Here is a 14530-nt window from a genome sequence, read left to right on the forward strand (position 1 = left end):
GCCTTTGACAGTCTTTTTTTTTTGCATTTATTTATTTATTTATTCATTCATTCATTCATTTCATACCCATCTCATGGTTGAAGGCAGCTCTGAGCAACTTAAAAGATAAAACACACATTTAAAAAAAAGATAAAACACACAAACATTTGACAATTATAAATATAAGAACATTAAACTAAAAATTTAATCTAAAAAAATAAAAATAAAAACCAAGGGTTTGGCAAGGACAGGCCAGTTAGCCAAGGTTTAAGGCTTTATCTGAGGGACAAAAGAAAGAGAGTGAATCTTATCTTCTGTGGCAAAATGTTCTAAAGGGGATGAGCAGTGGCAGCAAACGTTCTTCTTCTGGATCCCACCAGCTGAAATTCCTTGACAGAAAGATCTGCAGCAGTGTGAGTGGGTAAAGCTTTGGGGAAAGATGATTCTGCATATATCCTAGATCTATGGCCTAAAGATAATAATTAGCATTTTAATTGCACCCAGAAACAGATCAGTGCAGCTCTTGAAACAAGGTGTTACATATGCTATCCAAGGAGCCTCCAAAACTGTCCACACCAAAACTGGACCAATTATAGCTTCCGAATACTCTTCAGAGGTACTGTAGCTTCTGAATATTCTTCAAGGGAAGCCCCTGTAGAACACACTAAAATAAGTGGTGGGAGATAGACCATAGTTAGCAGCAGGATTCTTGCTGCTTTCAAGGGTGGAAAGGTGCCCATGAACTCACAATTCGAATCAAAGTGCATTCTTCTATTTCTTTTTAAAATTGAAATCTGAAGAGTTATCTGAAGAACACTGATTTGTGAAATCATAATTATAAATGCTAAAATCTTAAGAAAAGCTTTGGTGATTCAGGGAACTTTAGGATTCTTATTTTTTGATGAAGAGCTGGGCCATTAGATAACACTATAAGATGCCATCAAATGCCAGGGAAAAAAGCCATCACCTTGTGCAGAGGACAGCAGTAAAATATAAATAAGGGTTTTACCTTCTTCATTCTGTTAAAATCTTTCCTTTGCAGAAGTGATCAGGGTAAATATGTCTTCCTATTATTTTCTAATTCCTGCCATGAGAAAGCTGAATGTCAGAGTGTGTATTTATTATTACAGGTTCTTGGCATGGATGAGATTTACTCTGCTAAATGTTTTGTATTTGTTTTTCAAGGATTGGGACCATATCCAAAAAGGCAATGAAATGCCATCCCAAGTCATATGAAAGTTTTGTAATGTGGAAAGTGCCAGGTAAGGTTACATGATTATTTCCATGACTTCTATGAATTGATCTAACCCTTTACTGAAGTGGAAAAAATGGTTACGGGAGCTACTTATGTCTAACATATTAAAGAGAAAGATTAAGGGGACAGGATAAGTGTCTTAAAAGTAATTGTGGGGCTATCCTAGTGAAGAGGGCATTGACTTATTAAAGAGAGATCCAAACTAAAAGTAAGGATAAATTTTCTGACAGTGAGAACAATTAATCAATGGAATGAACATTCACTGGAGATTTGACTAGGATGGTATAAGACTCGTGATTTAAGCAGGTAATTGGACTACAAGACCTCAGAGGTCCCTTCCATCACGATGATTCTATATTTTGTGAAACCAGCCAACAATAGCATTGATGATATTACCTAGTTTGGTAATGAAATGTCTGCAAGCAAAAAGGACCCCACAGTATTCATAAGCAATAGCTGCTTAAAAATAGCAGTAATAACAGCATTATGATAGCTTGACAGTAGGAAAGCCTGCATCAATAATAATAATAATAATAATAATAATAATAATAATAATAATAATAATAACAACAACAACAACAACAACAACAATAATAATAATAATAATAATAATAATAATAATAATAATAAAAAAATAAAAAATCCTCTGATGATGCCAAATGTAGACTTTGCAAAGAGGCTGATGAAACTGTTGACCACATACTCAGCTGCTGTAAAAAAATCGCGCAGACTGACTATAAAATGCGGCACAATTCAGTGGCACAAATGATCCACTGGAATTTGTGCAAAAATTACAACATTAAAACAGCAACAAAGTGGTGGGAACATAAGCCTGAAAAAGTCGTTGAGGGTCAGATGGTCAAGATCTTGTGGGATTTTCGCATACAAACGGATAAAATACTGGCGCATAATACACCAGACATCACCCTGGTTGAGAAAAATAAGGTTACAATCATAGACATCGCAATACCAGGTGATAGCAGGGTCGCCGAGAAGGAATATGAAAAAATCGCAAAATACCAGGACTTAAAAATTGAAATTCAACGATTATGGCACAAACCAGCAGTGGTAATTCCAGTGGTAATCGGCACACTGGGTGCTATTCCAAAAGCACTGGAATTACATTTAAAACAGTTAAAAATTGACAAAATCACCATCAGTCAAATGCAAAAGGCCGCACTGCTTGGATCCGCACACATATTACGAAAATACGTTACGACGTCCTAGGCCCCTGGGTGGGGCCCGACTAGTAATCAATGCCAAATCCGGCGAAACAACTGGCCGCTGTGATACAATTCTGTTGATGCAATAATAATAATAATAATAATAATAATAATAATAATAATAATAATAATAATAATAATAATAATAATAATACCACCACCACTGGGAATTACAAATTGAGGTTGAGCGACTATGGAAAAAGAAATCATGTGTTGTCCCAATTGTAATTGGAGCCCTTGGAGCAATACCTAAAGGGCTACCTCACTATTTGGAAATTCTAAATTTACTTGACTCGAACATTCTGACTCTACAAAAAACCACCATATTTGGAACAACTTTTATCCTCTGACGTTACCTTAAGAGTTCCTAGGTCCTTGGTTAGGACTTAAGCTGTTGAGCTATCAAGCAGCCCCAAAGGCTGTGAATCTCACCAAAGATTAACCAACAACAACAACAACAACAACTGATCACCAAAAGGTTAAGCATAATAATTGTTTCACTGTTGTTTCGTCTTGTCTCTTAACAGCATCTGATTGAAAGAAACAGACAAAATGAAATTAAAGGAGATTAAAAGGAGATTAATGCCAAGGAGAATGTGGAAAGAAACCATTTTCTTCCCTGATTTGTTTCTTTAATTCTTTGCTTTCTCTGCTTATTTTGATTTTATCTTCCAAAGCTGTAAAGGGTCATAATGAGGTTTATGCAACATTAGAATTAGTGGCACTCAAGAATGCACACATTTGACCTGCCAATATAAAAGAGACATGGCTTGATTACCTGACACTCTCTTACCAATCTCCCTGCAGATGCCCATAGCTGCAGTCAAAACTCATGAAAATCTCTGGACCTTGTTGGTGGTGGTTAGAATTTGGGGAGAGATCCATTACCAAAATGAATAACAAACGGAGTCATAAAGAGCCAGTTGGTATAGTGGTTAAGATGCTGGTATAGAAACCAGGAGACTGTGAGCCCATTTAAGGCATAAAAGCCAGTTGGGTGACTTTGGGCTTCTCTGTTAGCCCAACAGAACACATAAGGTTCCCCAACAGTGTTGCTATGGAAAATAGGACAATGAAAGAATATAAGGAATGTTCACCACCTTGACTTATTTATAAAAACAATAAAGGCATGTGGGGCAGGGAAGGTGGAATCTAAGCATAAGCCAGAAATAAAGAAGAAAACATTTGTCCATAAATCATATACATGTAGGAGAAGAACAGACAAAGCTGGAGAATGGAATTAAATGTGACATCAGTTTGGAGTTCTTGCATTGCTACAAGAGACCCAAGCCCAGCCTTCCATGAATTTCATTGACCCTTTTCTAGCATCAATTTAGCATTTACCATTAGTTGATTCATCTTTACAATGGCAACAGTGTGCTTTGAATTCAATGGTTTTGTTGAATTGTGCCTGGATTGTGTTGAATTCCAACATGACAGTCACTCTCTGCCAAAGTTCCTGCAACTTCAGTTCCCCCTATTGTTCAATCCCCGATAGTAAGAATTCAGTCCAGTATTGCTTACCCACTATACCTTCCACAATAAATAGAAGCCACCATGGGTTTGTCAAAGAAACATATTTCTTTCTTTGGGAAAGTGACTACATCAGTGGATAAGGGAAACACTGTGGACATAGACTTTTTACTAGACTTCAGTATGGCATGTGACAAAGTAGACAACAGCCTACCTTTCGGAAAGATTGAACACTCTGGGATTATCAGTATCACCACCAGATTACAACTGACTGACAATCACACTTAGCAGGTAGTTCTCAATGGAAGTATATCTCTATGGCAGGAGGTATGCAATGGGGTACCCCAAATTCTGACTTAGGCCCAGTACTCTTCAATATCTTCATAAGTCATTTAGATGAATGAATAGAAGGGGAACTCATCAAATTTACAGGCAGTGCCAAGCGGAGAGGAACAGGCAACACTTTGGAAGATAAGCTGAAGATTCAGAACGACCATGACAGATTTGAACATTGGGCCTTATCTAGCAAAATTCAGTGGTCAGAAAGGTAATGTTTTATACATAGGCAAGAAAAACAAAATGCACAGATATATACTAGGTGATACCTGGCTCAACATTAGCAACTGTGAGTGAAATCTAGGTGTCTTAGTAGAACCACCACTAAAGTATGGGCCAGCAGTGTGCTGCAGCTGCCAAAAAGGCTAATGTGCTCCTAGGTTGCATAAACAGGTGGGATAATTTCAATAAATGATAATACTGCAGTGGGGAAACCACACATGGAATATTACATCTAATTATGGTCACCATGATGCAAAATAAAATGATGAGATGAGAACAGCAAAGATAATAAGGAGTCTGGAGGCTAAACCATATAATGAAAGAAGACATGTCCTGTGTAACAAAGGGGAAGATTAGGGGTTATATGATAGCAGTCTTCCAGTCCTTGTGGGGCTGTCACAGAGAAGTGGCAGTCAATTTATTCTTCCAAGCAGCTGAAGGCTGGACAAGAAGTAACAAGTGGAAGGTCATTAAAAAGAGATTGGATCTAGAACTAAGGAGAAATTTTCTGACAGTAAGAACGATTAATCAGTGGAACAATTTGCTTCTGGAAGTTGTGGGTGCTCCATCACTGGAGGTTTCCAAGAAGAGATTGGACAGCCATTTGTCTCTAATGATATAGGATCTCCTTCCCTGGACAGAAATTGGACTAGAAGGTCTCTTCCAACCCAATCTTTTTATGTTCTAGGATTGTTCTTGGTTATTTGCACCTGATAATAGGTGCATGATTATATTATGGAAACTGCACATTATGGATAGTGCTGATATGGTCATGGTTCCAAAGACTCTAATCTGGCTCTTCTTTGTTTAATGCTTTCTTTCCAAGAAAATTAAGACTTTAATCCTAGTGCAACAATGCTATAAGTGTGTTTGGAATGGCTGCTGCCAGTAATGGAATATTGTGGTTGGCAAAGAACCATTTCTTCTCAAGTATAGTAAACATCATCCTCTTGTCACAAATGACAGGTTAAACCATGTCCTTTCTTTTCTATTGGTGTTGTGACTCAGAAGGACTTTCAGCCTCCAAAGTCTGTGCCCACACAAATATTTTCAGTTTTCCTTGCCTTGTAAAGAAGTTTCCTTCAACTGATGAGTGGGGTGAAAAGGATACTAACTTCCTGGAGAAAATACTTCTCTAAGGTTCCCTGTCTAACCTTTAAAAAAAAGATTAGGTTGCAAAAAGGAAGAAGAAGAATCGAAGCATGCATTGAATCATTTACAAATCTACCAACCTCTATACTAGATTTTCTAATTGAATTTTAACATTTATTTTATTTTGGTATCTTTTTCAAGGGCCAGTGTTATATAAATTGAGATGTTGGATGGGATTCAGGATAGCCATGTTTAAGTCTCTGCTTACCATGCATCTCACTGGATGACTTTGGGTGTTGCTTTTCTTATTGCAGACTAATTCCCAAGACTGGTGCTGTGAGGATAAAATGAGAAGTGATCTCATGTACTATTTGAGCTCCAGGGAGGAAATTTGGGAGATTAAAATAAGAGAATATAATAGATTCTTAAAGATAGTTCTTAGGCAACATTTTCTTAGTGTGCAATGATGTGTTTTCTGTTAATGTTTCTTCTTTTTGACCAAGATCATATAATTTCATTGAGTTTATGATAGCTCCTAGATTATGGCAATATATAAAAATAGATCAGCAAATATAACACAAAAATCACAGGTAAACAGGTAAAAAGAAAAAAATATATAATTGTTCTAAAATATCTAAAAAAAAAAAGATTAGAGTAAATATGGCATTCTGCACAAATTATAGGATAGTACTTGGCTATGTCACGGAAATAAAATCAGATTGGTCCAACAATAACATCTTGAAATAAACCAATTCAAAATGATCAGATTATTTAATAAAGAATAAAAATAATAATTATTGACAAACATCTGCATAGAGAGGACAATATAGAATAACATGTTCCATCGATTTTAATTATTTCTCTCACATGGACACTGTCTGTTTTTGAAGGGGATTTTTGGTATTCTCCTTCTGTAATTGCTGTGGGGGAGGGATTGAATTGTGCTAAAGAAAATGTCCTTCTGAATTTTGGGATACTTATATCACTAAGATATTTGACTGGTTGGAGAAAGTGTGCAGAGTAGTTCAAGAAGGGATTTCTGAGAATTTATCATTTATCAAACACAAATAACCAAGAGCATTTGTTGTGTTCAAAGCACAGAAGAATTTATGATTGCCACCTGTAATAAAATAATCACAAGAGGTTCACTTTCTAATATAATTGAAAAGAACAAACAGATCATTGAGATGTACTATAGATTCTTGTTCTAAAGAATGGCATGCATGATACTGTATAAAAATGCAAGAGATAACTTTGACTTAGACAAGAACTGTTACATCAGCAAAATGGGCTGAAGGGTTCTTGAAGCTACAAATTTGGCAATAAATCCCTATGCAGTTTGTAGAAGAGATGGTACTATCCCTAAGACTTCTAGATTCTGCTAAATTAAAATCTAGATATGTTGGTGACACTGCTTAGGGCAGCTGGGAAATACCCAGTTGATTAGAATTATCTGGAAGTCAATGCGACTATTAGTAAAGAAAAGACAAAATATTCTGAAAGAAAAATCAGTATGCATAGAATATATATACCTATACATATATTCACCTACTTAAATAAAATGCAGGTAGAAAAAAAATATTCACTATGCTAGTGAATTCTGAACAAAAGTTGCTATATAAAATTTCTTTTTATAATGGAGGTAAAAGAAAAAATAAATGGTGATTTTACGAGACGAAGGAGCATAACCCAGAATGTAGAAGAAGAGATGTAGAAAAAAAACTAAAAACTTTTTAAAGAAAAATTTAAAAATGATACATTTAGGGAGTGTGTTAGACAAAAGTGTTAGAAACTTATTTTCATGTGTTGTTTTGATGAACAGCTAAAATCATTTGTCCAGAAAATTGGCTTATGGAGTGGTTAATTATCAATCAGTCAAAAAAATTTTATAGTCATTGACATAAGAAGTCATTGAAACTTCTTATAGTCAATTCATAAAAAGGAGAAGAACAAGTTCCAATTCAAGGAAAGACAATTATTTTTAAATAAATGAAAAATAAATGTGTAGTCAAAATACAGCATATTTTAAAAGTAATAAAGCAAATGTGGCCACATTCAGAGAAAGGAAAACAGAGATCAGACAATAATAATTTAGACAGAATTAATCTAAATCACTTGGAAATGAATAACAATCGTAGGGAAAAGAGTATGTGATGATAGAGAATTTTCCTTGTCTACTGACCTGTGAGTGATGATCTCTTCTTCAGGAGCAAAATATAGAGATACAGAGATACAAATTAATGGGAAGAATGAGGTTGTTTAGTTGAGTAGCAGCTATGAAGAATGAACTCGATCATGGGATTCGGATTTCTTAATCTCTTTTCTCTTCAATTACTCTAAAACGGAACCACGTTTTCACTTCAAGAAAGCTCATTGAGTAACTCATTTTTAAGATGACTGAAAGAGAAAGCATTTCCTCCTTTTTTCTGTTATGAGAGAAGAATTTATAATATTTAGATCAGATTCAGCATCAAACTGAGATAAGAAAAGCATTAAAAGCAGACTGTATTTGCAGAAGTGTGCATACATTGTAATACTGGTTTACCATTTATCCTCCCTTCAAACAAAAAGGTTAAATTCAGCATAAGATGTGGCTTGAGCTACTGTTATAGCTCTTCCCCCAACAGCTTTGCAATTTTAATTAGTTTGGTCTCATTGCAGGAGAGGAGATCTGGTGATGGTAAGGGCAGAAATTCTGAAAGAAAACAAGCTCGTCACCAAAGAGAGTTTCAAAGGCTCAAATAACTCCTTGTTTCTAAATGAAGAGAAGATTGTTTTGCCTTTGTCCTCTTGGAATGAAGCTGCTGTTTCTACTGTGACTTCTCTTTCTCCCAAAATTGCCTAACAGTGTAATCAAAAGGAGAGTTCCCTAAAGGAAAACAAATGTTTTTGAGTTCCCTAAAAAGGCAGAAATCTATTATGGCATAGAGGGTTTTTCCCCTATAGTGAAGTCAGGGGTTCCTCAGATCAATGCATTGACATGGATTCAGTCTATCCCAAAATAACATCATTTTTCAGATGCTACTAGTTAGCTCATTGAGCTCCCTGACTGGCAACCAGCACCAGATGCGAGCAATATTGAAAAGATGCCAGATTGCTGAAAAAGTGCCTCTTACTCCCAGAATACTATGAAAACCAACTCTTGGCATTTAAGACCCCATGCCCAACAGGCCCCAAATTTAGCTGTATTAACATGTGAGCCATGGACAGCACTGATATGAGCATTTAATCCTCTTCCTTTTGGCTTTTGCTTTGAGGGATGCCTTGAAAGAAGCTTTCCAGATGTCATTGTTGGAGTGACAAGCACTAAGCCAGTTGGAAAACTGCCCACCAGTAATATTGTTACAAGTTAGAATTTGGGCAAATCCTTTAGCAAACACCTTCGCATATAAGGGCATGAATGAAGCTGAAGAACATGCTTCTCACAGTCAACAGGAGAAGAGCTCAGGTTGGCTTGGAAGCAGAAGGAGATTTCCTGTCCACCAGCCCATCCAGGCTCCAAAATGATCCAAGCTCTCTTGGTAACTATATGCTTAGTGGTTCTTCCATATCAAGGTAAGATGTTTTCTTTGGTTTCCTTCTTCAGATTCTTACTGCTAAAAGTCTGTGGCACCCAACAAGTCTCTATGGTTTTCCTTTTGATACTTAATCAAAATTTGCTCCACTTCAGTTTCGACAGACTGAGCAAAAGAGTTCTTGCTCTCAAAGATCACATTTGTTGTAAAGTTATATAGATGGTTTACTGGTATTGGTTAAATTTTGTCAAGATAATAGATCCTGAGAAAGAAAAGTCCTAATATCCTCAGAAGAAAAGATTTTCCAATAATGTGAGTAAAAGAATTAGAAGATTGAAGAGGACAGAGAGACAGAGTTTGTGACAAGAAAAGTTCAGGAAGCAAAATGTTAATAATGTAGTATGGTTTACTGAATTTTTTGAATTAGACTATTGTAATTTATAATTTCTCATGTTATCCTTATCACTCAGTGCACAAATTGCACATTCAGTGAGATTTATTTATTTGTTTTTCTGATTATTCACATTCCAAAATCTTTCTTTTGCACCTGCCCAAATCAATGCATCTAGAAAGTCTCCCAGCTGTCAATCATCATTCAGCAAATTGCATATCCAAAGAAAACCTGGATTTTTGTGCTGTGTTCCACTAGAAAAAGATTCCATTCTTCACTGATAATTGAGTAACAAACTGAGTTGTGAATGTGAGAATGGTTGAATAACTTCCCAAAAGTAATAACAACCTTTCCTCTTCTCCCCCCACCTCCTTACGAAGGAAGCTCTATCATCCTGGAATCTGGGAATGTTAATGATTATGAAATAGTGTATCCACAAAAAGTCCCTACATTGCCCAAAGGAGAAGTTCAGAATGCTGAGCCAGAGGTAAGAAAAGGATCTCACCAAATAACTTCTTGCCAGTCAACATAATTTTGGGTATTCCTAGGCTGCCATCTAATGATTATCTGGATTTTTCAATAGGCTACTATAGCTAATAAAGTGTTGGGAAGCACCCAGCCATATAGCGAAGAGGGATCGAGCAGGGACTTAGCCTTGAGTCATTTCATAGCTGCAACAGATCTCACTCATCCCTTTTCTCTCTCTCCATTAAATCTTATCTATCTGTTCTGAAGAGAAGGGGAATTTGTGTTTCTAAGTGAAGATGGTATAGTAGTTATAGCTCAAGATTAAGACTAAGAACCAGATTCAAGACCATCACTGGATGACTTTCGAGTCAGTCTCTCTGTCCCAGCCTACCTTCATTCACCAAGATGTTCAATTTGAGAATGAGATCTTGAACTTATGCAGGAACGTTTAATGTAACTTAAGATTTTATAGTGCCGTTCAATCACTAGATGAAATACTCCAAATCTAATAAATACTTTGGCTACAGCTCTCCATTTGACAGAGGTGTGGAGTTGTTAAGAGGGTACACATTTTATTTGCCTATTTTTAAAAATAAACTCTGAACTCTTTGCATTTCAGACCAAGTATGAAGATACAATGCAATATGAATTTAAAGTGAATGGAGAGCCAGTGGTCCTTCACCTAGAAAGAAATAAGTATGTTAACTCGGAAGTTGTCTTAACTTTACTAGAACTGTATGGAAAATGTATATTCTCAGACATAATCCAAGTGAAATAATTGTATTGCTTTGTTTGGGAAACTAAAACTCAATTAAATTTTATACTACAGGACAGTGGTGGCTGCGAACCCCCAGGAGCCCAACCCTGGTTGGAAGGAACCTTAAATGCCTTCTAGTCCAACCCCCTCCTCAAACAGGAGACGATACCATTCCATAGCTGTCCAATCATTCCTTGAAAGCCTCCAGTGATGGAACTCCCACAATTTCTCAATCAATTAATTGTTCTCATTGTCAGGAAATTTCTCTTAATTCTAGGTTGGATTTCTCACATGTAAATAAACTACTAACACTGCTAAAAGAAAGTGTATCATTTTCATTATCCCAAAACATCACCGTCGAAATTAGTATGGCTGTCACTGTACTGTAAACATTGGAAGTCCCTGAAGTCCTAGTGCAATGTAATATTAGTATTAAGACCGAGATACATAGCTGGTGCATTGAGAGTGACTGCCTGGCTTTGATTTTACAATGTATTTTACTTTTGATCATGCTATATCGAAAAGATTTTATTTTGCCTCTGGATGACTGAGAATCTCCATAGACCATGCTATATGTGCCTCTAAATGTATATTGCCTTTATTATTAAGTACAGGCTATAAAGAAATTCCCCTATATATGGGCATTTCTGTGTCACTTTATCTTGTACCACTGGAGAGATTTCATACTAAATTCTAATGTGTGCTTTAGAAATTCTAGTGCCCCCTTTTGTTTTGTTTAAATATGAAGGCTATCCAGATTTCAAGAGCAGCATCTGAATGATCACGTTTTGGCATGGAAGCCAAGCAGGGCTACAAGTGGAAGACTAGCAAGGAACATGTAGACTGGAAAAAGAGAAGGCAATGCCAGAAGGCATAGTTGTGACACTAGGAGTGGAAAGTGACTCCATATATTGGCTTAAAACGTCAAGGCACATGCTTCTGTATGAAGCTTCAAAGCATCCATTTCTTTGAGGTTGCTTCCTTTTACTCTTAAGTTAATAGAGCTATGTGGCTCTCCTTAATAGACCAAGTAGTTTCATCAAATTGTTGCATAGACCAGAAGAATACAAAGAAGAGGAAATACAAAATGTTTGCTCCTGGTCAATCATACCATCTCTGAGCATTGATGAAGAGAATTGCACAGCTTCCTTGGTGCAAATCTCTTTCCTTTGGCGAATCTAGTATCTTCAGCACTCCTCTTAAATAGGTGTCCTCTTCAGATTGAAACTCCTGTTCCTTTCCTTTGATACCAAACAATATAAGCTGAAAGTACAATAGTTATAGACATACAATAAAATTTTCTCCGTCCTACTTAATTCCTGACATAGATATTCACTTTTTTCATTCTTTCCAGAGGACTTTTTTCCAAAGATTACACCGAGACTCATTATTCCCCTGATGGCAGAGAAATTACAACAAGCCCTCTGGTTGAGGTAATATCCAAAGTATCTTAGTTTTAGGAAATAAATTGAGAGGAATATTTGAGCACTAATATTCCAAATATGTAAGTACCAGACCAGGCTACTTAAACAAGGAGTGTACATCTATAAAGTATCTTATACCGAAATATTCATATAAGGATGTATGGATTGTTAAACCCAGTTTGTTTTATTCATTGAATTAGTAGGGCAAGATTTCAATCAACCAGTTCTTTCCTACTGGTTAAAAGCAAACATTCTGGGGAGTGAGTTTCACAAATAGATTGATCATGAGAACATCAGGTTCATAAGATCTACATTTTGATTTTTAAAGCAGATTACTGTGATAAATTCAGAATCATTTGTTTATAATACTAAAAATGATGCTAGGAATTACATCTCTGTGTAAATTTCTGAAAGCTTTCATTATGCAGGCTCAAGGGAATAACAATTAATTGTTAGCATTAGTTAATGTGGAATTTTTAATACATTATGGTACAATTTCAGAATGTAGGACAATCATCAAGTCTGAAAGTTTGTTCAGCAAATCCTTGGTTCATCACTAGAGTTGATCTCCAAGAAGACAAGGTTGATGGAGAAAAAGGCTTGTAATTTCAACAACGCATTTTCTATTTGTGTGTTGCAAATAGAACAGAAGTTTTAGCATTTTACCAAGATGGGGCTCTCCCTGCAGTGTGACTTGTTTTTATAGAGAGTTGTGTTTAGCCTATGTTCATTTTGGAACAATCAATATTAAATAGGTCTTCTGTCCCCCTGAATCAAAATGTTCTGAATAATTGCTTTCTTAATATTTCATTGATGTGGTGAAATACATTGGAAATGCACTTCTGCTCATCAAATCACACTACAAACAAGCTTTAATCAATGTAGTCCTCTTGCCTCCATACAGGATCACTGCTATTATCATGGACGCATCCAGAATGAAGCTGACTCAACTGCAGTCATCAGTGCATGCAATGGCTTGAAGTAAGATAGTCTCTTATCTTTTATTTATTTTGTTAAGAATAAAATGCTCCTCTTGGAGATGTCATAATTAAATTGAAGGACATCAGTTATTCATGCAAATTAGTTGGGTTTGATCTAAGACCTCTGCAGAATTTAGAAAGACTTTGGTTGAATACCAAGAACAGCTGCTGCCAGCCAGTAGAGACACTAGGGAGCTAAATCAGGTCTGCATAAAGGAGCTTCCAGCCCATATATTCTTTGTATATAGGGGCTGATGTTACAGGTAGAGAAGATAAGTAAGCTTCAGATTGCAAACCTTGCTAGAATGTCTACAGGAAGAGGCAAGCAGTTCCCCTTTGTACAGAGACTGTGTCCATGCAGTGGAGGAATAAATGAAGTGATGGAACATAACAGAATAACAACAGAATAATAAAGGAAGAACAGAATGATAGAATAACAGACCTGGAAGGGGCCTTGTTGGTCTTCTAGTCCAACCTCCTCCTCAAGTAGGAAAACTATATCATTTTGGACAAATGGCTATCAATCTCCTTTTAAAAACCAGTGGTGATGGAACACCCACAATGTCTGAAGGTAAACCTTTCCACCGGTTAATTCTTCAAACTGTCAGGAAATTTCTGCTTAGTTCTAGGTTGCTTCTTTCCTTGACTAGTTTCCATCCGTTGTTTCTTGTCCTGCATTCACGTACTTTGGAGAATAGATTGTCCTTCTTAGCCCCTTAAAGATTGGAAAGTGTTATCATGTCACTCTTAGTCCTTCTCTTCATTAGTCTAGATGTACCCGGTTCCTGCAACCATTCATCATGTTTTAGCCCCCAGCTCCTTGTTATTCTGCATTGTGATTCATGTTATTCTACATTGCTATATTCTCTCCTATTACCTATCTCCTTTTCTATTTATGACTATAACTTTGTTCCTTGCATCTTTATGATTTATATTGTTTTATTTAGTTTACTACTACAATTTGTGTTGATTGCTTATTTAGCATCTTACTGTCACTAAGTGTTACATTTTATGATTTATGATGAATTTATTTTTATGGTGACTATCAAAGGTGGGATTCAGATTTTGCAGTTTGGAGAACTACTGGCTAGCCCCGCCCATCATGCCCCTCCCAGTCACCCCTTATCTCGCCTCACCCGTCTTAGCTACAGTACACTAGCTCCTTCTCTCTGTCTCCCTCACTTGCTAGCTCACTAGTCTCGACCACATGGTCCCCGCAGCCCAGACCACTTGCCTTTCTTTGCCCTAGCTTCTCACATGGCCCAGTTGCCTGTCAAGCCTTCCTTCGCCATTCTCCAATGCCTCCCACCCAGCCCATCCACCTGCCTGTCTGGTGAGCCTTCCTTTGCCTCTTTGCTGATGCAAGCGGACTGCAGCCTCTCCCTCTTTGCTGGCATGAGTGGCCTGCAGCAGCT

The 14530-nt window shown here is 36.7% G+C and overlaps 1 protein-coding gene across 1 annotated transcript in view; it reads left to right on the forward strand.

The window, feature by feature from the left end:
* Positions 1 to 14530, forward strand: part of LOC309395998 (zinc metalloproteinase-disintegrin-like protein H3) — a gene marked incomplete at both ends in the record, with an annotated part of 69946 nt that overhangs the window by 42564 nt on the left and 12852 nt on the right. The window contains 4 exons of the mRNA XM_081960710.1: positions 9867 to 9958; positions 10574 to 10650; positions 12066 to 12144; positions 13040 to 13116. Of these exons, the coding sequence (XP_081816836.1) occupies positions 9867 to 9958; positions 10574 to 10650; positions 12066 to 12144; positions 13040 to 13116 (325 nt within the window). The remainder of the gene's footprint in view (positions 1 to 9866; positions 9959 to 10573; positions 10651 to 12065; positions 12145 to 13039; positions 13117 to 14530) is intronic.

Source organism: Natrix helvetica (genome assembly GCF_964273705.1).
Source record: "Natrix helvetica genome assembly, chromosome: 8".
In the NCBI taxonomy this organism is placed as follows: Eukaryota; Metazoa; Chordata; class Lepidosauria; order Squamata; family Natricidae; genus Natrix; species Natrix helvetica.